At 48.1% G+C, this 24,806-nt stretch overlaps 1 protein-coding gene across 5 annotated transcripts in view; it reads left to right on the forward strand.

Moving 5' to 3' along the window:
- The window catches only part of AGBL4 (AGBL carboxypeptidase 4), a 1,471,661-nt gene that overhangs the window by 1,302,690 nt on the left and 144,165 nt on the right, over positions 1 to 24,806 (forward strand). For all 5 annotated transcript variants that reach the window (XM_070786575.1, XM_070786574.1, XM_070786577.1 and 2 more), the window contains one exon: positions 22,322 to 22,411. In XM_070786575.1, the coding sequence (XP_070642676.1) occupies positions 22,322 to 22,411 (90 nt within the window). The remainder of the gene's footprint in view (positions 1 to 22,321; positions 22,412 to 24,806) is intronic.

Consider the following 24,806-nt stretch of genomic DNA (forward strand, 5'->3'; position numbering starts at 1 on the left):
TTGCCTCACCCCCTCAGACTTCCTCCTGTCCTGATGGGTTTGGGTGGTGTGGGGAAGCTAGTGGTCAGCTGTGATTTATAGAAGGAGACTCTGCACAACTGCACAGGTGGAGGGCAGGAAGCTGGGCTCTGAGTCTCCTGGTGACCCCAAGGGAAGGCTGAGGGGGGATGGGGCCTACGTGCTCTCTGTTAGGTTTCTAGAAGAGTGTGATGTCTGTATCAGAAGGGGATTCTGATGGGAAAGAAGTGGGGCTTCTGCCAAACACCAGAATGAGTCTTCTGGCACCCATTTCTCACCATGCCATGGGTTGCAGGAGAGAAAACTTCTTGAGCTGGGCAAGCACAGGGACTTGATGGCTGTTTGATGGAAAGAATCAGCATCTTCCTTCACAGATGGCCCCACCCTGGTTTTTTAGGTGGGACCTGGAAGGTGAGTGACATGCCCATGTTTTCACTGAAATGGCAGAGCTGGGGCTCGGACCCAGAGCCTGTGTGTCTAAACCCAAGGCTCTTTCGGCTGCTCTGTACTTTGGATCTTAGTTTGAAAGTAGCTCCCAGGGAAGATGTACTGCTTTGCCTGGACGCAGTGGTTCCTTCCATCTGTCAAGTGCTTTATCCTTTCCTGAACCTGTCACAGGGGTAAACTTACTGGCTTCCCAGCAGCAATCTTAAATGAGGTAGACAAGGGTTGTATCCCCATTTCCTACGTAATGAAATCAAGGTGACAGTTCACAGGATACAGCAGAACAGGGTTAGGAGACAACACAGATCACACTCCGTAACGCCACACTTAGGCTGTCTTCTTTGAGTTATGCCCAGGCTAACAACCTTGAGTCAAACATACCGGTTTCCTCTTTCACAGGTGAAAAAAACTGAGGGAGAATTTCCCAAAATAGAAGTCAAAGAGCCAGGGACGGAGCTGGGCCCAGAGCTGGGGTTCCTCTGCCTTAGTCTACCCTGGCTACTGTACAAACCCCACTGCCTGGGGACTTACACAAAAGAACATTCTTTTCTCACAGTGCAGGAGTCCCCACATCTGAAATCAGGGTGTCAGACAGGTTGTTATCTCAAGGCTCCTCTCTTTCGCTTGTGGATGGCCATCTTCTCTCTGCCTTCACACGGTCTTTCCTTAGCGAGTGTCTGTGCCTTAATCTCCTCTTAAAAAAAAATACTTCATTTATTTATTGTAGTTTTGGTTGTGCTGGATCTTCATTGTGGCAAGCGGGCTTTCCCTGGCCGTGGGGAGTGGGGACCACTCTTCTGAGCAAAGCACAGGCTCTAGGGTACGTGGGCTTCAGTATTTGCAACACACACGTTCCGCAGTTGTAGAGCGTGGGCTTAGCTGCCCCATGGCATGTGGGATCTTCCTGGAGCAGGGATTGAACCCATGTCCCCTGCATTGGCAGGCGGATTCTTATCCACTGCGCCACCAGGGGAGTCCCTTAATCTCCTCTTTTTTTAAAAGAAAAATTGTATTTGTTTATTTGGCTGCACTGGGTCTTCATTGCAGCACACAGGATCTTCAGTCTTCACTGTGGCATGTGGGATCTTTTAGCTGGGGCATGTGGGATCTAGTTCCTCGACAAGGGATCGAACCTGGGCCTCTACATTGGGAACGTGGAGGCTTAGCCACTGAACTACCAGTGAAGTCCCCTAAGCTCCTCTTCTTAGGACACCAGTCATACTGATTAGGGCCCACTCATAAGAACTCATTTTACCTTAATTAACTCTTCAAGCAACCTGTCTTCAAATACAGCCATATTCTGGGGTGCTGGGAGTTAGAACTTCAGCATATAAATTTGAGGGACACAGTTCAGCCCATGACACACCCTTCATGGGCTGCATCTCCTCACCCATACTGCCTGACTACAAATCCCTTCCCCTGCCCGCAGTGAGTCGTGTCTCTTGGAGAACTTACATGAGCTGGGAAGGAACGCCCTCATTAAGGACTCACTCTGAGCTGAGGGCTCTGTCTCTGAACTTGACCTACTGCTCTGGGGTTATCAGGAGTCTTGGCAGGAGACTAAGGAGTGAGGAGTGGGAATCTAGAAGATCAGCCATCAACCTGGGCTGATTCCATCAAGGCCTTGGGAGGTCACCTCCACCCTGGCTTCTCCTAGCAGAACTTCCCCAGGGAGCCCTGTGTTCTGACAGCCTCCACTGCTGAAGGTCTGGAGCCCGGTGGCACTGGCTCCTGTGTTGGGGCAGTCTTCCCAGTGGTGCTAGTGGTAAAGAACCCACCTGCCGATGCAGGACACATAAGAGACGTGGGTTCAATCTCTGAGTTGAGAAGATCCCCTGGAGGAGGGCATGGTGACCCACTCCAGTATTCTTTGCTGGAGAATCCCATGGACAGAACAGCCTGGTGGGCTACAATCCATAAGGTGGCAAAGAGTCAGACATGACTGAAGCGACTTAGCACACATGCAGTTATGTTGGGGCAGGACATGTGATGATGTCCCCTGGAATGATAATAAAAAGAGGCACTCAGTGTACCAGTGGAGGCCCTGGTTTGGAGGACCTCAGCCTCCCCACATGTATGAGGGCAGGCTCCACACACATGGCATGCCTCCCAGGGGCCAGGCCCTGGGACACCCCTGACAGACTCACCTTGCTTCTTCCTCAGATGCAGTAGACCCCCGACAGGCAGTGGCCCCCATCCCCATTGTATGGACATGGAATGGAAGCACAGGGAAACCAAGTGACCTGCCCATGACCAGACAGTATGTCAGGGGCTTCCATAAGTGAAAGTGTTGGTGCTCTGAGGCACTCATTTCCAAAACTGTCTGATCATAAAAAGCATTCAGGGCACGAGTCTAAAAATATCCGCCCCAAACCTTTTGCTGCAGATCCTAATTTAGTGAGTCTGGAGAAGGACCCAGGAACCTATTGTTGTAAAAGCACACCAGGCAATGGTCTCTCATACAAGTTTAGGGGTCAGTGGGTTAGAAACATCACCCCATTTTTCATTACCCTCAGCAGCTGTGGCGGCAACTCCTAGAAACCTCTGCCGCAGGCTGCATCTTGCCTTCTGTTGAGATGTTCCCTTTCCTAGCTTGGAGTTGCTTTCGTTGCCCCCTTTTGGCTCAGTGAGGTCCCTGTGTCACTCACCATTGTCTCCGTGTGAGTGTTTCAGAGCTTTAGCTGCCAACACCCTAGAGCTACCTCGCCAGACTCTAAGTTAAGCGCTCCAGGGGGCTGTCTACCCTTAGCCTCCCAAAAACACAGCCTCACCTTTCAGCTAGTGCTTCTGAAATTCCACCCAGTGCTTCTGACATGCTGGGGTTGAGCTACTTCCCTCTGGGCTGGGGAGGGTGAGTGATTGTGTTGAAGGTTGTTTTGTTGTGGTCTCTTTTGTACAAGGTCAGCTTCTAGCAATTATTTTTTTTTTTCTAATCACCTGGGATCACTCTCATCTAAGGACCTATACCGCAAGAAACACAATACATCCCAGAAAAGAAAAACAAATGAACCGATGAACAAAAAGCTCTCTCCTGAGCTCTGCTCCGTTAGCAAGGTAACGGACACCATCTTCCGGATCCCCTGCAGCCCTTAGAATCAGGCTGCACGTTAATTAGAAATCCAGAGCCCTGGAACAAGGAAAATGACTCTGTGTTTCAATTTAATTTGTTCTTATTTTTTTTGACAGGGTCAAAGTTCACCTTTCCAGTTTGAATCTGAAAGCAAATTATAGTGGTGTCATTTTGATATTGATGGGTCCAGACTAAAGATCTTTGGCAAACATTTCCTTCCGGCAGTCGGTGTGGTTCATATTGTTCTCTCTCAGTCCGTGTGGCAAACACTGGCTCCAGCCTTCTCATGTGCCAAGAACAGTGAGCGTCACTGGTGGTGAACAGAACGGGGGAGGTGATGATGGCCCAGGAGGACAGCAGTGATGCTGGGGACTGTCTATGAGCCAGGGACACCCAGGGTCCTCTGGCCAGAGAGATTGGGGTGAGGGGCTTAGTGAAGGAGGGATTCATGACCTGGGCTTTGGAGACGCTGGGCAGCCACAAAGCTACCTTACTGAGTGCCATCACCATGTGCCTGGCTTTAGTCCTCACGCCGGCCTCTGCAGTGAGAGGCAGAAGGGCTCAGTGTTTAATGGCCCTGAAACTCAGGGATTAAATCCTGATGGGTCATCTCTGGAGTCTACAGCAAGTGATTCAAACTGCTTCTTAGTCTCTTGTTTGGTGAAATGGGAATGCAGGAACCACCCCATAGGGTGGTTGTGAACACCAGAAGAAATTGCGCACACCGGTGAATGCAGAGATGAGGTGGGAGGGAGGAGAGAGCAGATGGGCAGGGTCAGGTCCCGCAGCTGTGATCACCCAGTGAGGTCACCTCTTCTGTGGGCCAGTTGCATTGTGCAGACCCACAGAGGCACCCAGAAAAGGCTCGAAAGCTGTTAGTTATGGTTAGTGCCACACAGCTGGAGGTGTCAGAGCTGGGATCTGAACCCAGGCCCATCTAGCTCAAAGCCACTTGATCTTAATTCAACCTATTGCCACGATGACTAAAAGTAATGGAAAGGGCCATGTCTCAGCACAGGCTTTCTGACTCACTCTTTGCAGGAATATTCCTTTGGAATAGAAAACCCTCCTCTGAGAGGCCTGACCCCACCCCCAGGCAGTGCCTGAGTCTCCTCTGGGTTCCCATGCCCTGTGCGTCCCTCGGTCCACACAGCAGTCACTCGAAATCCTCCTTCTCCACTTACAGCTCCGTCTGCCCCTCTGAGTTCCTGAGAGCAGGGAACCGAGCACAGAATTTCAACACAGGTTGGAACATCACCCCATGTTGGAATGTTTCTCACATAGAAAGTTTCCCTTTAACAGTAGCAGGTAGGAAATGTAAGTGTGTTAATAAACCATGGGGCTGGCAGTTGTAAAATATTAATGATTTCTAGAATTGAAAATGCAAATAGCTGTCTGGAACTCCTCCACTTGGCATTAAAGAGAAGGGCTTTGAAAGGACATGTGGGAAACTCGGGGATTGGAGAATATGGCCTTGCTGGAAGATGAGGAGACAAATAGCCATTTACTGCCCTGTCACTGCCACATTAGCAGCATTACAAAGCGAGCACCAGTTCCTCCGAAGGCAAGTCAGTCACATGTGCTGTCTGACGGCAGGGCTTTAAAGTGAGTGACTGGCTTGTCCATCCACTCCAACGTTCACACGCGGAGCACCTACTATGAGCCAGGGAGGAGAGGGCGCAACCCCTGCAACATAAGACCTTCACTTCACCCTCAAACCAGAGAGAAATGTGGGCTGGGGGAGACAGGAGATCCCATTCCAGCCCTGATCAGTTCAGTCCACAGCTGGGCTGTGACCCAAGTGAGGGGAGGGGGCTGGTCTGGGGGAAGCGCTCACCCCACAGCACTGGCTCGTCTGTGAACTCTGCAGACAACCAAGCATACTCTCCCCAGCCCTTGGGTCTCGAATACAAAACATGCTTCCCATTTTTCAAATCGTGTGTGGTTGCGTGCATGCGTGCTAAGTCACTTCAGTTGTGTCCAGCTCTTTGAGACCCTATGGACTGTAGCCTGCCAGGCTCCTCTGTCCATGAGATTCTCTGGGCAAGAATACTGGAGTGGGTTGTCATGCCCTCCTCCAGAGGATCTCCCCAACCCAGGAACTGAAGCCATGTCTCTGACGTCTCCTGCAGTAGCTGGTGAGTTCTTTACTGCTCGTGCCACAAGGGAAGTCCGGGCATGGTTACTAGATGGTAAGTTTCTGGAAGGCAGCCTCATGACTGCATCTTCTCACCGTCTCCAGCGCTCAGCACTGGCACTATGTGGCAGGGCCCAGGAGAACTGGCAGGGGCAGCTTGCCGAGTGCCAAAGTGGGGTGAGAGAGCGGGGTGCCAAGGATGGATAGTCACCCCGTGCGGTCACCCCATTGTGGCACTGGCTGCCTTGAGGGGGCCCCACATCTCAGTGCCGTCAGCTACCCTCTCCCTGCCAGAGACAGGCTGGGCTGCACTGCCCTGTGGAGCTCCAGAGGCACCCAGCCTCCTGCCAACTGACGCCAGCTTCTTTTCGATGTATTCATGGTGTCAGGCAGTCAGGAACACGTCCTGGGAAGGCCCCTGTCTCTCTATGCGGGCCTCGCCAGTCCTATCCTGTTTCCCTCTGTGCTCAGAGACTAGCTTTCAAAAGGTACACTTTGTTCCTGATTCTCAGAAATCGAGAGCAACAAGCTGTCCTGTCACTGGTGTCCCCGACAAGTTCTGAGTCCTAACAGGAACTTTATTGTGGGGTCTGTGCATCTGGATTTGGATGGTTTTAGCCGCTTCCTGCTTCCCTCTGGCTCTTTGCTGTGGTATGGATGTGTGAGGTTATGAGTACGGGGAAGCTCTGGATAAGTGAGGCACCGAGCTGGAGGGGAAGGAGCACCAGGTTCTGGAGTCAGTGACCTGGGCTTTATCCAAGCACAGCTTGTGTAAAGACTCTCACCACCTGTGGGGTCTGAGGGTGGGGATTAGAGCCCTGCCCTCTGGGAGCCGCCTGAACAGAAGGAGATTATATGATAACATGCCCCAGTGCCCACACAGATCAGCTGCTCGGCCCTCAGGATCTCCCTTTCTCTCCCCTGTCCTCCCAGGATCCTGGTTTTCCTATCTCCTGGTTGTGCGTACATTTGAACCCCTCTATGTCTCTAATTGCAAGCATATTAATCCTCCTCCTTCATCCTTTGAAAATGCCTTTCCTCCTTCTCCTCTTGCACACGGCTTGCGTTTATGTTATAAATCCAATCTGTTTGCTCTAAGCTTTTTGAGTTCCCAGAGAGGCTGCATCGGTATTATCTTAGTACTTCTTGTCCTGTTCCAGGAAGGGACTGTGTCTGTGAGAAGTTATCCACTTGACGTATGCATGTTTTCTTGTCCACTCACCCCAGCGCCCTCTCCTTGATGTTAAGACCAACGTGCCCTAAATAGAGCCATCTCAAGCCAGCTCCTGGGTCCTCCAAACCTCCAGGATCACAGCTTTTTCAACCTGGAGTGGGGCCATGAGACCACCTAGCCCTACCCTCTCTTTCTGCAGATGACATAATAAAGAGACCAAGACCCAGGGAGGAGAGAGCCTGGCCCCAGCTCACAATTGACCAGTGGTTCTCCATTGTGTTTGTGTGGGAGAGGAATAATTTTCTTGAGCTCCGCCCCCCAAACCCACCTTGGTTGGGGCAGGGGTATGGGGTTGAGGAGTGTTGTGTATTAGTATTTTAAATTTTTTCTCCTCCGATTTAGCCAATTCTATGTATGTATGTATGTATTTTTGGCTGTGCTGGCCTTTGTTGCTGGGCACAGGCTGCTCTCTAGTTGTGATACACGGGCTTCTCTTGTTGCAGAGCGTGGGCTCTAGGGTGCTCTTGAGGGTGTGTGGGCTCAGTAGTTGTGGCACCTGGGCTTAGTTGCTCCAAGGTATGTAGAATCTTCCCAGACCAGGAATAGAACCTATGTTCCCTGCACTGGCCCATGTGCCCCAGGGATAGTCTGAGGCAGAATTTGCATACAGAGTCCAGGTTTATCCTAGAAGCCTTATGCTCAGAGCATATAACCTCCCTCTATGAAAACACCCCCTGAAAATAAGTTCTTATAAATTAAGCTTTTATAATTTATTTTATCCAAGAAAGACTCTTTTCAGCCTGAATCAGAAAGCCATGAAGACAGTAGGGATAGATAATTTCCTTAGCCAGGTTAACAGGGATTTATTCTTTTACCAGCTATAGAAATATCAGTTTGGAGAACGGATACAAACAGGGCTTCATTTGTGCCCACACTGCAACCCCTTGCCCCTCCCTTTTGCAGACCTGGGTTGCCCAGGCCTTGCTGCTCCACTGGACTGCCCGGCTAATGGGATATTGATAGCCTTCCCAGTCAGACACTAAAGCTTCTTTTACAGAGAATTTGGCCAATCCAATTTGCAAGCAGCATGCCCAGGGCTTTAGCAGCCTGCCATGGTCTCTGTTCTGTTCTGCTGAGTGTGTGCCATGCACTCGGTGGTGATGCTGTGGTCCAGAAGTGGAGAAATCATTCAAGAACTGATCACATGTTTCTGACCCAACATGAAAATCCAATTCACTATGAGACCTTGCTTAAGTCACTTTCTCTCTTGGCGCATTGGCTGTAAACTGGGGGAGATTAACTAGACCATAAACTCAGCTCTCATCATCTCTGCTGTGTGACATAAGGCAGCATCCTTAACTTCTCTGATCCTTATGGTGGTGGAAACATCCTCACTAGAACAAAACAGAATTACTACAGGGAGAGCTGGTATTGGGTGTCGCTGATTGCCGTTAGTCCACTTAACGGTGTATGTTTTAAATCCGTTATCGAGGACTGCTGCATGCTAGGCGGCTTCCTTGCAGAGCTCACATCATTTTGACACAGTCCTTTTGTTTGAGCCACATTGATGCAGCTGCTCTGACACAAGTGTTTTGAAATGGGGGCGTTTTGACACAGCTGGGAAAACAAACCATTACACCACCAGTTTTTCAGTAAATGTTACCAAACAATATGCTTGTGAGACATTTCAGGCTATCTCCCCTGGTCAAAGCATCCCTGACCTCCGCTCTGGCAGGGGTTTCAGAGAGGGGAGAGGTTGGGCTCAGAGTAGGCTCCTGGTCAAGTTGGCCACAAAGGAGGCAGGGGCAGTGAGGAGCTGGTGGGAGTGAAGGACAAGGAAGGTCAGACATGCTCAGATGTGTGCGGGGTGAGGGGGCGGGGGTCTGCGTCACACAGTACCTGGTAATTTTCAAAAACAATTTCACATTTACATGTAGCCATTTCAAAACTCTTGCATCAAAACAACCATGTCAAAATGCCCTTCTCTGTCTCAGACAAAGGAAATGAATGCCAGAGAGAGAGAAACAAGACAGGGCTTCTGCCCCCCAAAAAGCTCAGAGTCACCAGAGGGGAAAGGCAGGCCAAAAAGAGAAGCAAATTACTTTTATACTATACCACCAGGCAATTGCTGTAATAGCGGAAGGGGCGAGGCAGGAACAGAGCAGACAGCACCTGACTCTGGCTAGGGGGTGGGGAGGGGGTGACTGGGAGCTCAAGGAATATTTACGGAATGATCAGGAATAGTAGATGTTAACTGAGGGTTCACCTTGTGACAAGCACTGGTATTTATTTTAGCTCATTTAGTCCTCACAACTATTATTATTCCCATTTTATGGATAAGGAGACTGAGGCTCCCCAGAGTCACGTGAGTGACTCCCAAGACCTCATAGCTTGTGAGTGGCAGAGACAGAGTTGGATAACAGGCACACCTAGGGTCCCGCTCACACCCTTGCGCTCTGTGGCCTCTTTGCGAGGGATGGCAGTCCCTTGGGGAGAAGGGACACAGGTGTTACGATTCATCAGACTGGGGTCCACTGTGTTCTCACCACTTAACCAGGTGGATGACCTTGGAAAATCTGCTGGCCCCAAGCATCTCTTCTGTCTTCTTCCTTTGGCCCTCACCCTCCCCGGGACACATCACTCAATGCCTGTTAGCTGTACTCAATGACCCCATAAACATGCAGTCAGTCATCATGGGCATCCACCTGGGGGTTTGGAACCATGTTATAACCAGGTCCACAAACAGTTACTGAGACAGAGTTTCCTGAGCTGCCATTCTCATGGGAAGAGACCCGAGGGGTAAGGAGCCAGACAAGATGGAGAAACTAGATTGAACCCTTGTGTGAAGAGGTGTGATGAGCTTGTGAGAGAGAGCTGAGGTGAGGGGGGGTGGGCAGCAGACCCGCAGGTCAGGGTAAGTAGCCTGGGTTAGCTTCCAATGCACAAGGGTGGTGGCCACAGAAATATCTCCCTCAGTTCAGTTCAGTCGCTCAGTCGTGCCCGACTCTTTGTGACCCCATGAATCGCAGCACGCCAGGCCTCCCTGTCCATCACCAACTCCCGGAGTTCACTCAGACTCACGTCCATTAAGTCGGTGATGCCATCCAGCCATCTCATCCTCTGTCGTCCCTTTCTCCTGCCCTCAATCCCTCCCAGCATCAGAGTCTTTTCCAATGAGTCAACTCGTTGCATGAGGTGGCCAAAGTTTATTGGAGTTTCAGCTTTAGCATCAGTCCTTCCAATGAACACCTAGGACTGATCTCTTTAGAATGGACTGGTTGGATCTCCTTGCAGTCCAAGGGACTCTCAAGAGTCTTCTCCAACACCACAGTTCAAAAGCATCAATTCTTCAGAGCTCCCTACTGAGTGCCAAAGTGCTCATAAGCTGTAAAGTCCTGGGGACATGTGAACGTGAAAGTCACTCAGTCATGTCCAACTCTTTGTGACCCCAGGGACTGTATAGCCCATGGAATTTTCTAGGCCAGAATACTAGAGTGGGTAGCCTTTCCCTTCTCCAGGGGATCTTCCCAACTCAGGGGTCAAACCCAGGTCTCCCACATTGCAGGCAGATTCTTTACCAGCTGAGCCACAAGGGAAGCCCAAGAATACTGGAGTAGGTAGCCTATCCCTTCTCCAGCGGATCTTCCCGACCCAGGAATCGAACGGGGGCCTCCTGCATTGTAGGCGGATTCTTTACCAACTGAGCTATCAGGGGGACATGGAAGTTTGTTATAATTATTCTTACTTTCCCCTCATTACGGACTCTTCTTGCCTTCCATAGTCTGTGTGACCACATCACAGGTGAGGCGTGAGTTGGTTCTCAGAGCCTCGAACAAGCTAGCTTCCCTGGCTCCTCTGAAGATGTTGGTGTGGAGAGGGAAAAAAAAAAAAAAAATTACACTCTTTAATAGAAATACTTTTCCTTCATTAAATGAAATCTCCAAAGCCCAGTAGCATTTTCGGTGCTTATATGAAGATGCCAGTGGGGATTTGAGATTGAAAGTGGTGTTTTTAGACAAGTCGATGAAGATCTCAATAGGAAAGAAAGAACACTCTTCAAATCTAAATTCCTCCAGCACCAGGCAAGACAGATCTTCGGCTCAGGGCCCGGATCACATTACTCTCAGCCCTACCGGGAAACACTTTTCCTGAAGCATTTCGAGCGCTCATAAATATTGGTTCTCTGTTTGGGGTGATTGTATTAATAGTGTCTTTCCAAGGCTGCAAACCATTCGACTTGAATTTCTGTGTATACCTCAACTCTCATAACTTTGTACAAAAGTAAAAAACTGGAGAATTTGTAGGAGTCGGAGTCAGAAGCACATGCATGCTTGTAGCTGCCCACGTTTACACGCAGAGCAACATCTTTTATCTGGTGTAGCTGGGGAATGAGCTTTTCCCCTTGGAGGTGTCAGGAGAAAGACTGGTCTCAGGGGACAGAAAGACTGGGTTCAAGTTCCAGCGTAACTCGTGCTAGGTGGATGGCTCTGGGCAATGCATTTAACTGCAGATTTCTTGTCTGTGATATGAGGAAAACAGCGCAGTTCTCCCAGGACCTGGTGAGACCTGGGTCATGAAGTATGGAAAGTGCCTGGCTCACTGGAACCACTCAAAGCCTGTTCCTTCCAACCACCTCTCTGATAACTTATTAGATTCATCAATTTCATGGCAATTATTCACATTATCTGTTGCTACGTAATGACCTTCCCCAACCCCAAATTTAGAGCTTACAATGACAATTATATTGTACTTTGCAGAGAATCCACAAGCCTGATGGCTCCTTTCTGCTCCACGCTGTCTGAGCCTTCAGCAGGGCGACCCCCACAGCTAATTTTACAGATGGAAAAACAGAGATGGGAGGGGCCAGAGGGAAGGGGTCCTTCTAAAGCTATGTAGCAAGTTAAGGAAAGCTCTTTTCTGAAGACCACCACTGTGCCAGGTCCTGTGAGGGGTAGAAAAAAAAAAAAGGCAGTAACTGTTGAGTTGGTGAGCTCCCCCACCCCACCCCAGACCGCAGTAAATCCACTGGAGGGGTTAAATTTACATTCTCAACATCTGGTTGCTTTCAGTTCAGTTCAGTTCAGTTCAGCCGCTCAGTCATGTCCGACTCTTTGCGACCCCATGAATCGCAGCATGCCAGGCCTCCCTGTCCATCACCAACTCCCGGAGTTCACTCAGACTCACGTCCATCGAGTCAGTGATGCCATCCAGCCATCTCATCCTCTGTCGTCCTCTTCTCCTCCTGCCCCCAGTCCCTCCCAGCATCAGAATCTTTTCCAATGAGTCAACTCTTCGCATGAGGTGGCCAAAGTACTGGAGTTTCAGCTTTAGCATCATTCCTTCCAAAGAAATCCCAGGACTGATCTCCTTCAGAATGGACTGGTTGCTTTGGCCCCTGAGCAACTCCAGACTTGGGAGTCTGGTGAGTCAAGCCCTTCCTCGCCTTTTCCCTGGCTTCCTCCTCCACGAGACAGGGATTCTCTGCCCTCAAAGGGCCAAGGGAGGCTCGCCTAGCAGCTAGCAGATGCTCAATAAATGGCATCCATTAAAAGAAGGATCAGTTCTCTGCTCCGCCTCTGAGCATCCCAGCACCTGCCCCGTCAGCCCGCATCGCCGGGAAAGCAGGAGAGGATTCTGATTGCAACTAGCAGGTTGGCTGAACTCTCGCCTTTCAGTGTGGAAAAATCCATTACCGAGAAGTCATTTGTCAAAGCCAACTGTTTAGCTGCTTTAATTTACATATTTATCAAGTTTGATTAGAATGTATTGTCTTCGACTTTCATCCTAGCTTTCACCTCTTCTCACCCTCTTTTCCTGGGGAAACTGTTTTTGTTGTCCTTGTTGTGAAAGGGCAACTCGTAATTCAATTTGCATTTGCTAATAAGCCTGAAACTGAACCTGGTGAGAGATTTCTGGAGGCTGGGACAGATGAAAGGTAGAGCATGCGTTAGGAAAAACCTGGGCACTCAGTTCTTGCCTGATGCACTCACACCACCAAAGGGCAAACCAGTGCTCTACAACTAGTCCACGAGGATTTATTGAGTACCTTCTGTGTGCAAGGCCCTGGGAAAACAACTTGTGAAAAAGACAGGCAAAGTCATAACCCTAGTGTTGCTTAGTCTAGTGACTTCAGTTACCACATCTGTAGGATCAAGCAGTTGGACCGAGCAACTTCTAAGTGTCTGCAAGCTACCACTTCTGAACACATTCTACGTGTCAGGTCGTGGGCACAGACCCAGTACATTATCTCAGTGCTCACAAGCCCCCTGTCAGGCTGATACCATTATCCTCATTTTGCAGGTGAGGAAATGAACCATCTCAAAGGTCAAGGTCACGTGTGGCAGGATTTGCATTTAACCTTTCTTCTGTCTGACTTCACAGTTCAGGTTTATGACTGCAAAGCCAGGCTTGATTTTTCTTCTTCACTAGTCTTTGAGCTCCTGGCTGGCAGGAATAGTGTCTGATTTCTCTCTGTGTCCCTAGTGGCCAGCCTAAAGTGTGTCATATGATCAATTAGAAGATATGTATAGAATTGAACTAAGAAAAAGAGTCCTTCATCCTCAGCCTTCTTGTCCTTTGGCCTCAGATGTGCCTTGAGTGCCTCGGCTGCTTCAGTTGAAGGCTGGTGTCTCAGATGCTGTGTGTACCACCCCATCCCCCTGCAGGACCAGTTTCCCCAGTTCCCAGGAGTGCTGGTGCCTGACAGCTCACAGCTGAGTCTCTCCTGGGAAACTACACTCAGCTGTAGGAAGCTGCCTTGCCTGAGGCTCCACCTCAGGCCTGCCGGCAGCCCACATCCAGCAGCTTGTCCACGCAGGACCCAGGGCCAGCCCCACTGCCTCCAAGAACAGCTCTGCAGGGCCCTCCTGGCCCGGAGCTCCCCTTGGGATTGATTAAAGTCACTGTTGAGACTGTCCCAATCCTGTTTAACTCATCTCTCATAAGAGATGCCGAGAGCAATCCGTGTGAAGCTCCTCCTGCACGGTCTCCCTCAGCCTCCCAGCCTGTTTCCCAAGAGACCTGATCTCCATAGGGACTCAGGGTGGGTGGCTCTGATTCTGACTTTCAGGAGGAGCTTGGAGAGTGCTGGGGTCAAAATAGGTCATGAGGACATCCCTGGCAGTCCAGTGGTTAGGACTCCACACTTCCACTACAGGGGACACAGGTTCGGTCCCTAGTCAGTGAACTAAGATCCCACTTACTGAGTGGTACAGCCAAAAAGAGAAAAAGGTAGTGGCAGAGAGAGTCTTTCTACTCCCGGAAGGCTGCCTCCAGGCCCACAGTCCCAGTCGTGCAGGCTTTATAGGGGCCCAGCAGGGCAGCCTTGCTGGGCGGTGCTGCCCCAGGACGGTCAAGGTGACAACCGGTCCTTGCCATCCACGTCTCAGGCCCATCGCCTTTCAGCTTCCTTTACTGCCCTGGCAGGAATCCCCGGGTCCTCTCTAAGCACCAGCCTGTAGGAACATTGCCCGGGTCAGCCCAGCGATATGAGAGGTGGCTGCTTGGACGTTGGAGCTCTGTGCCCTGGATTCCAGACCTGGCTCCATTCCACCCCTCTCCAGCTGTGTGACCTGGGGCAAGCGGTTTGTCCTTTCTGGGCCTCTCCCTTCATCTTTACAGTGAGACTGTTCCACACAGTGATCCATCAGTCTTTGCAGTTCTGCTCGTCTCTGCTGCTGCTGCTAAGTCGCTTCAGTCGTGTCCGACTCTGTGCGACCCCATAGGAGTGTCCAATAAGTTAGAGGCCTCCTTGCTGCATTCTAAAGCCAAAAAGTGGATTTAATGTGGTAGACATCTGAGGTGTCCCAGGGAGGCGGACGCTCCTTTCCCAAAGGCCTGAAATCCAAGCATTAACACTTCATTTCTCATCAGGAGTGTTTCTCTGTCAGGAGATACTCTTTTCAAGGGAAATCTTTATTTTCTTCTCCCACCTCATCACGGGAAGAACATTCAGTCCCTGACCCTGGACATGGATGAGTCTACCTGGTAGATGTAAAGTTTGAGGTCCTGGGAGTTCAGAGTCTCACTGAGGGACTGTGACCCAGAGGGAGGTGGATGAATCAGTGAAAATAAACTTTGCCAGCCCCGCTGTTTTCTCGAGGCAGCTCGTAGACTCAGAGGAGCAGAACAGATCTGAGCTGTGGTTCTCAGGCCTACCTGAGCCAGGCAGTGAATGATTCATGACCAGATGAGGGGGCCAGATCGAGCTCTGAATTCAGAGGAGGGTGAGGGCGTTGTAGTCTGGGAGGATGGGAAGGGCTTTTGGAGGAGTTGGGGCAAAGACAGAAAGTCTAAGAAATTGAAGGTTTGCTTGGGAATATAGTGGCAAGGCCAGTCTGAATAAAGAATATTTTATAGGGGTTTATAGAATATCTAATAGGGGAGTTATTTTGCCTTTGAAGAGATGTGGGATGTTCAGTGATGTCTGAAGCTGTTTTTGATTGTCACGGGAGGAGGGTTGCCCGGCATCTGTGAGTAGAAGCTGGAGATTCAGCCTACAGTGCACAGTGCAAGGCTCCACACAGAGTTCCCTGCTGCCATGTCAATTCTCATGGCTTGTGGCTCAGTAAATGGTACCTGCTGTTACAAGCAGAGCCCTGGGGCAGGGGCAGAACATCTCTCACTTAAGCTTTATCTTGTGAGCTAGGGAATATTATTCTTACTTTACAGAGAAGAGAACTGAGGCTCAGAATGTGTAAGGAATTCACTCAGGGCCTGACATCTAGTCATCTACAGGGCCTGGATCTGAGTCCCAATCTGTACACCCAGGAAGCCAGCAGGCTTTCCATTGGACCCCCTCAGGGGATAGAAGAAACACTGGGACCAATGTCCAGCTCAGTCTCCCCTGTCCAGCTCTCCCGCTCCTGCTGGATTTACCCTCAGTCACTTGGGCTGAGCCAACCCTGGGTGTTTTTGCTTTTGACAAGTCTCATCTCTACCCAGATGCATTCACTGGTTCTCCAATGCCTCCAGGAAAGCTCTATTGATGTCTCCTAAACTTGCATGTTCCCATAAAATTATATACAAGAAATCCTGCACCTGGAGCATGTTCTTATATAATTCCTAGCTGCCTGTTCCCTGTTTATCGTCAGTATCAGCAACAGAACAAAGCCCTCACATTACCTTCAACATGACATATTGTGTAGGGAAAACTACAGAACTGTTGAGCTGATGGAATCAGATACAACACAATAGTAACACCAGAATGACCTAGGACCAGTCCTGGATGAGTATTAGTTTCATCTTTCCCTCCTCAGAGGAGACACAGCAGAGCAGAGTCTGGAAGGCCGAGTAGGAGTAAGCCTGGCAGACGAGCTGGGGGCTGGCATTCTAGGCAGAGACAAGCGCCCAGGTGTGGAGGTGTGGGGAGAAAATTCGTGCTTAGGGAGCTGCCGAGAGTCAGCTGAGGCTGGGGCCTGGGGAAGGGGCTGGAGAGGCGAGCGGCCGTCTACTACCAGAGACCGAGGATGCCAGACAAAGGAGCCTGGGCTTGCCCAGAGGACAGCAGAGTGCTGCCCACGAGTTGTAAGCAGAGGGAGTGGTGTGCTCCTGTTTGGTTCTGGAAAGACCACTTTGGTGGCTGGGCGGAGGATGGGCTGGTGAGGATGGTGCCAGCCCAGGGGACAAGACTGTTCTAGTCCAGAGTGTGCTGTGGTTGCTGCCAGGGTTTCCTTTTCTCCAGCTCATTTATAGTGTGGACCTGTTTTAGTCCCAGAGTATGAGAGACAAGATGGCAACTGGGCTGGTTTGGAAATCAATGGGAGGGTACTTTCTTGACTTCATGATGCCTTCAGGGATCTTAAATTCAAGAAAATGAAAAGGCTTATCTGTTAAAAAAAAAAAATCCATCTCCTGTTAACATTCTGCACTCCCCTCCCAGGTCCCCACCTGTTTCTTCCTTCACAGAACACCTTACTGCTCCTGACAAGTTATTGTCAGAGTTATGGCAGGAGAGACAGGGAACAAAACCAACAATGTGAACTTCTGGGAGATTTTTGTCCTCAGAGGGCCCAGCTGGTGCTCTCTGGGACTTCTTGGCATCTTGGTTGGTAGCTCTACCAATCACAGATTCACTCCTTGGTAATTGATGAGATGGATGGAGATTCTCCCTCCATCCTGACACCAAGATTGTGGCTCTGGTCCTCACTCGTGCATCAATAGAAGAGATGCAAAGTTTCTTAAGTTCTACAATCAACTAGGGGAAGTGTAGTTATCTCCAGGGGAATTAGTTATCTATTGCTGCCTAACTCATTACTCTAGAATTCAACATTTTAAAACAATAGTTATTATCTCTTTGTTTCTGTGGGTCAGGAATGCAAGAGCATCTCAACCAGCTGATTCTGACCCAGTGTCTCTCATGAGGGACAGTGGCGCAGATTGTAAAGAATCTGCCTGCAATGCAGGAAACCCAGGATTGATCTCTGGGTCCGGATGATCCCCTGGAGAAGGGATGGCTACCCACTCCAGTATTCTTGTCTGGATAGCAAGCTGTTGGCCATGGCTGGAGTCATCTGGGGCAGGACGCTCCTCACCAGGAGGACCTCTCCACAGGCTGTATGAGTGTCATGTTACGGCAACCAGAGCGAGTAATGAGAGAGAGAGAAAGTACATCCAAGATGGAGGCCACTGACTTGTAGCCTAGTTTCAAAAGCCAGGCACCATCACCTCTATAGTGGTCTATCTGTTAGAGCAACTCTCTAAGATCAGCCCACTCTGAAGGGAAAGGACGTCACCCCTTGAAAAAAAGAAATTAGCAAATAATTTGTGGCTGTATTTTTTAAAACCGCCACTAGAATTATAATCTCCAAGAGGTAGCATGACACAGTGGTTAAGTGCATAAATTTAAGATTAATAAAGACCTGGGTTTATCCTGGCCCCCACATTTGCTCCTTAGGCAGGTTTTTGACAAGTCACCTAATCTTGCTAGATCTCAATTTCCTGTAAAATAGGGGTAAGAATAGTAGATGTTTCATTGGATAGGCATGGAAATTAAAAAAGATCATGCATGTGAAGTGCCTGGCAGCGAGTAAGCACTGAACATAACACTACTTAATTGCCGCTGTAGCTGGATAACATTATTATCCTCCTTCAAGAGGATATCCTCCTTCACAAGAGGCAGAGGGGGTAAGAAGACAAGTGGGATCAGACTGCCTGGCTGGGGACTCTGGCTCTGCTGGCCATTAGCTCTGGGCAAGTCACTTATTGTCTCTTGGCCTTGGTTTTCTGTAAAATGAAGATAATAATAGCTAGTGCCTGGCCACCTAACAGGTGCTCAGTAAACATTTTCTGAATAAGGAAATGGTGGCTGATAGAGGGATACAACTCCTCTATCAAAGGGGCGTTCGCCTGTGCATGTGTTTGTGTGTGTGTTGGGATGCTACACAAAATACATTTGACTGCGAACACAGTCTGTTAACTGGAGAGCCCAGTATGGCTGTCCCAGTTCCACTTGAGAGTGCCCTGTACCCCTGAGTGTGCCCCCCTCCGAAGCCTCTGGCTCTATTCTCCCTTGTGTGTTGTTCCTGGGCTCACTGCTCAGCTTCTTCACAACCTTGGCTTTGTTCAAGCATACTTCCTTCATCATCCCTGCTGCCTCCACCAAGAATATATTTAATTGGCTTTGCACAAGACTAGGGATTTGGTGACAGGAGCGGGGGTGGGAGGTGGGTAGACCCATGTCACACCACCTCAGAACTGCTACATTACCTTAAATTGATTTTGCAAATGAAAGCTAAAAGCTAAGCAAAGGCGACCCATCCATTTTGCCTAAAGATGATTATAATGCTCTTTTACGGCCTCCTAAATGACAAAGCAATTTGTTACCTGCCTACATCAACATTTGCTTATATTAGCACCCGGGATGCTTGATTTTTATTAGCCCCACGTTATCATTTTATGAAGACACAGGGGCTCAGTAAAATTAGTGTGCAAATAGAATGCCCATTTTGCATTTCCCTGTGGTCAGCAGAAATGCTGAATGCAATTGAGTTGATACCAGGTCAGGGGAGACATCCATAAAGGTAGCCTTCACTGCGGCCTCGGTAATGCCATCTATCATTTCTGTGCTGCTGGGAGAGACGGGGTCCGTGTGAGACGGTGTTTTTGAAAAGGGCTTGGTGGTGTTTTTGTCTTTTGTATTTTAAGTGAAAAAGCAACATACATACTAAGACATAGCTCAACTCCCACCAGCAATAAGGAATGAAAGCAAACTCTCTCGTGTGCACTGTAGATGGAAACGCAGTGGCTGTAGGATCTAATACTGCTGTCGGGGGATTCAGGAGGAGACAGATGGGGCAGCAAAAGGGCACTAGCCTGGCACTCTGCCACTGCCCCTGTGTGACCTTGGACGTGTCCCCTCCTTCTGTGAGCCTCAGTCTCCTCACTTGTGAAATGTGGTTGATACTGTCCTCCTCACAGAGGCATTATGAAGACTAAGTAAGATAATGTGTCTAAATTTCTTTATAAACCATGATCTATATGAGTATATTTTATTTATTAATGCAATAGCCAGTTCCTGAGCACCTACTCTACACAGGGTCCTGGGAAAGACATTAAATATACACCATGAAAGTCACAGTTTCTCTCTTGAGGAGCTTATATTCAGTCCAAGAAGTGCTCAGGTATTGAACTCCTTTTTTAAACCATAAACTTCTTAAAAGCAGGTGAGCTTTCTCTCTCTCGCTTTGCTCATAAAAATGCTTAGCATAGAGCCGAGAACAGAGTGAGTTCTCAAGAGTGTATTTTGGCTTCGTCATATGTCTTGTTGTATTTTGGGACCTAGTATTAGGGAAGCAGAAGGCAATTATCCGAGAAGGCAATGGCAGCCCACTCCAGTACTCTTGTCTGGAAAAATCCCATTGAAGGAGGAGCCTGGTAGGCTGCAGTCCATGGGGTCGCTAGGAGTCAGACACGACTGAACGACTTCACTTTCACGTTTCACTTTCATGCACTGGAGAAGGAAATGGCAACCCACTCCAGTATTCTTGCCTGGAGAATCCAGGGACGGGCTGCCCTCTATGGTGTCACACAGAGTCAGACACGACTGAAGTGACTTAGCAGCAGTTAGCAACAGCATTAGGGAAGCAGAGACCTCAATTCTGGTCATCCAATAGACCAAGCAAGTCCTAAGCCTTCAGATCCAGGCTTAATAGGGTTAGTCTTGTTTTTGTTTTTTAAGTTTTAGTCTCTGACTTGGTACATCAACTGTTGGGATCATGAACCACATTCATAATAACCTGCCTCTAACATTGCAGAAGAAGAAAGCCTGTTGGTGATCTCTATGTCCCCTCTCCCTCCAGATTATCCTCTAACCTAGATGGGATCTTTTAATCCAACTCCATTCAGTGTTCATTTCTCTATTTCCTTTGGTTCGTTGTTCTGTGTCAATCAGCCCTTCTTCTGCCTGTGTCTAAGTACCCTCTTCCTGAGCCTCCTTTCTGGGAATGTCACTCTTGGCTACTGCCTTTGTCTAATAATATCATTGTGTTTGCCAGGTGGCATTAGTGGTAAAGAACCCTTCTGCCAATGCAGGAGACATAAGAGACTTGGGTTTGATCCCTGGGTCATGAAGATCCCCTGGAGGAGGGCATGGCAACCCACTCCAGTATTCTTGCTTAGAGAATCCCATGGACAAAAGAGCCTGGCGGGCTACAGTCCATAAGGGTTGCAAAGAGTCAGACACGACTGAAGCAACTGAACACACATGTGCAATAGCTAAATGTTATTACACAGTTGAAACTTCTGTAGGGTCAGCAAGAGCTTGGACTCTGATTTTGGCCCATAATTTTCTAAATACTTCTTTATATCTCTAATAATTTTTATTGCTGGATATTGTGAATTATGCATTGTTGAATATCTATATTTAGTTATCTTCCTTTAAAGAGAGTTGGACTTTATATAGCAGATTGTCAAACCATTTTGTTCAGTTCAACCCTTTTGAGATTTACTTTAAAATTTTGTTAGAGTGAGTCTAGAGTGGTTTAGCCACACCACTAAGGTGTGGCCCCTTCTGGGTTCTGAATGTCCTGAATGATTAATGCAGACTTTTACTTTGAAGGTGGGGTTTCAGATGGCTCCCACCCTTCTGTGAACCCTGAGAATGTGCAGTTCACCACTCCCTGACCATTTTTTCATGATATCGTTGCCATGGAGATTCACCTCATTTATGTACATCTTGGGACCCAGCAAAGACTCATGAGGAGCTCTTTATGGATTTCTGGAATTTTTGTCTACAGATCTCCCTTTCCTCTGAAATGTACAGTTTTCCCACAACTACTACGTGTTTCAGACTCCCTGACTTCCTGAGTGAGATGCCCCTGCTCTGTCAGGACACGACTGTCTGCCCTTTGGCCTGGGGTGGGCCTCCAGGCAAACAGCTGGGACAGCCATAGGTGCACCTCACTGGTTTCCCTTTCCTCGGGAATGAGTCTTGCACTGACTCTTGTTCAATGTCTGAAAACAGTTGTTTTGTGTATCTTGTACAAACTTCTAGTTGTTTAAGATGAAAGAGAAATCTGGGCCCTCTTACTTCATTAAAGCCAAACAGAATTGGATTCTAATCTCAGATCTACTCTATGTAGCTGTGTAGGTAGAACTTGAACAAATTATATAAGCTGTCTGAGCCTCAGTTTCTGCCCCAATAAAAGGAATATTGATTGCCATGTTTCTGTAAGGATAATAAATAATGTATACAACCTGCCTGACACCAGTTGCTAACTAAATGGCAGCTGTTATTACTAATGTAAATAGCTACCTTCTTTACTCCATCATTTACTGAATTTTTACTGTGTACTCAGCAATATGTTGGAGAAGGCAATGGCACCCCACTCCAGCACTCTTGCCTGGAAAATCCCATGGATGGAGGAGCCTGGTGGGCTGCAGTCCATGGGGTCGCTAAGAGTCAGACAGGACTGAGCGACTTCCCTTTCACTTTTCACTTTCATGCATTGGAGAAGGAAATGGCAACCCACTCCAGTGTTCTTGCCTGGAGAATCTCAGGGACGGGGGAGCCTGGTGGGCTGCTGTCTATGGGGTCACACAGAGTCGGACACGACTGAAGTGACTTAGCAGCAGCAGCAGCAGCAATATGTAAGCCTGTTTAATTATGACAACAACCCTATGAAGAAAGTCTTATTATCCGCATTTATGGAGCAGCACACTGAATCTCAGGATACATAACTTCCCTAGTTTCACAATCAGTGCATCTGGGATTTGATTTTGCTCATATGACTTCTTTAGATGATTGTACTACTAATATGGTCAACTGCACAAAAGAACAGGAATGTGGTTTTTAATATTGGGTAACAAGGGACATAATACAATAATTCATCAGCAATGGCTAGGCCTTAGAGGTTGAGCAAACCCAGTGATTTAAGAGAGAAATGGAGAGAACCGTTTTCCTCCACCTTTGCCCCACGTAACAACTCCCCTCTGAAATTTCCCCTCCTCCTTAGCAACCTTCTTCCACTTTATCTTCCAGACAACCTTCGGGAGGGGGCAGAGCAGAAGGTGGTATTCATCACAGGACGAGTCCACCCAGGGGAAACACCCTCTTCATTCGTGTGTCAAGGTGAGTTGCAAGACCTCATGAGCGTACTGTGCCTAACCCCCATGTCCAACTGGGGCACTGATGGCCTCTGGGACCATGTGGCCACATGCAGAGTCCTTATCTTGGGTGACAATTTACTTCACTTCTCAAGAGGCTACACCTGATCCCCATTAGTAGTTGTCCCACTAAATGTTTATGGACTACATGTACGCATGGAAGAATGGGTGAATGAACAGACAGATGGGTGGATGTGCAAATGAATAGGAAGGGCTCAAAATAGTTCTTCTGTATTTGCGGTACTGAGAATGAGTCATAGAGTTGTCTGCACTTTCTAGCTTGGTTTCACTAGTCTCCTGCTGCTGCTGCTAAGTCACTTCAGTCGTGTCCAACTCTGTGGGACCCCATAGACGGCAACCCACCAGGCTCCCCCGTCCCTGGGATTCTCCAGGCAAGAATACTGGAGTGGGTTGCCATTTCCTTCTCCAATGCAGGAAAGTGAAAGTGAAGCCGCTCAGTCTCATGTCTGACCCTTAGCGACCCCATGGACTGCAGCCTACCAGGCTCCTCTGTCCATGGGATTTTCCAGGCAAAAGTACTGGAGTGGGGTGCCATAGCCTTCTCTGTCACTAGTCTCCAGTAGTTTACAAAAATAAAAAATCTGGCCTCCTCCCACCCACTATCACCACCAGAAAGAAAAAAGAAAAGAAAACAAAATCTGGTCCCAGGTCAATGTGTGTATTGACAAAAGTGTGGTAGACTGGGGAAGTAAGAATTGAAAATTATCTACTTACTTGTTCATTCAATCAGTCACTTAACGACTTTTGAAATACTTATCATGAACAGGAATGTATACTTCATATCAGACAACCAGAGGTAATTTCTCTTCTCAAATATATCTTTTTAAGATTGAACTTTGATTATGTAGTAGTTAACATATAAAATATATGTTTAGCCAGCAGTATAATACATGCATGTATGTATATATATATATGTGTGTGTGTGTATCAATTAGTAGCAATATAAATATGAACAACCTCAGATATGTAAATGATACCACTCTAATGGCAACAAGTAAAGAAGAACTAAAGGGCCTCTTGATAAGGGTGAAAGAGGAGAGTGAATAAGCCAGTTTAAAACTCAACATTCAAAAAAATAAAATCATGGCATCAGGTCCCATCATTTCATGGCAAACAGATAGGGAAAAAAATAGAAACGGTGACAGATTTTATTTTCTTGGACTCCAAAATCACTGCAGATGGTGACTGCAGTCACAAAATTAAAAGACACTTGTTCCTTGGAAGAAAAGCTATGAGAAACCTAGATAGCATATTAAAAAGCAGAGACATCAGTTTGCCAACAAAGGTCCATATAGTCAAAGGTATGGTATTTCCAGTAGTCATGTATGGATGTGAGAGTTGGACCATAAAGAAAGCTGAGTGCCAAAGAATTGATGCTTTTGAACTGTGGTGTTGGAGAAGACTTTAGAGAGTCCCTTGGACTGCAAGGAGATCAAACCCATCAATCCTAAAGGAAACCAACCCTGAATATTCATCAGAGGGACTGAAGCTGAAACCGAAGCTCCAATATTTTGGCCACCTGATACGAAAAGTCATGGGAAAAGACCCTGATGCTGGGAAAAGTTGAGGGCAGGAGAAGTGGGCAACAGAGGATAAGATGGTTGGATGGCATCACCAACTCAGTGGGCATGAATCTGAGCAAACTCGAGGAGATGATGAAGGCCAGGGAAGCTTGGCCAAGCACTGTTCTAAGCACTTTACACATTTTATGTTATTTTGTTGATTTAACCTAATATTTTGGATTTATTTGATTATATTAAGTTTTCTATGTCAGAGAAACTAATATTAGCTGTATTTTTACATATGAAAAAAACAGAATTTTGGGGAAGTTAAGTAATATATCTCATTTTTGTCTCAAAATGACCATGAGGTCAAAAGGATATGATAAAACCAATGGAGGTGAGACAGCATGCTGCTCTGGAAATAATGGCTATTTGCCATCCGACAGTCTTGGGGTCAAATACTGGCTCTGCCACTTCCTAGCAGTTCAGTTTCCTCAAGTGTAAATAATAATCATAATCATAATGGATTGGCCCAAAAGTTCATTTGGGTTTTTCATTATATCTCATGGAAAAAGTCAAATGAACATTTTGGGCAGCCCAATATACCAATACCTATCTGCAATGGCTGTTATGAAGCTGGCATGAGATGAATGTAAACAGGCACCCAGTCCTGTGCCTGGCATGCAGCAGACCCTCAACAGATGTCACCCGTTCCTCATGGGGATCTGAGAAGAGGAGGCAGGTAATCTGCCTGGTAAACTGTAAGGCACTCTGCAAACACATAGGGTCTTCTTTTCCCAGCTCAAGTTCTTACAGGGCTGTGGTCAGGCACCGCTG

The sequence above is a fragment of the Bos indicus genome, chromosome 3 (genome assembly GCF_029378745.1).
Source record: "Bos indicus isolate NIAB-ARS_2022 breed Sahiwal x Tharparkar chromosome 3, NIAB-ARS_B.indTharparkar_mat_pri_1.0, whole genome shotgun sequence".
In the NCBI taxonomy this organism is placed as follows: domain Eukaryota; kingdom Metazoa; phylum Chordata; class Mammalia; order Artiodactyla; family Bovidae; genus Bos; species Bos indicus.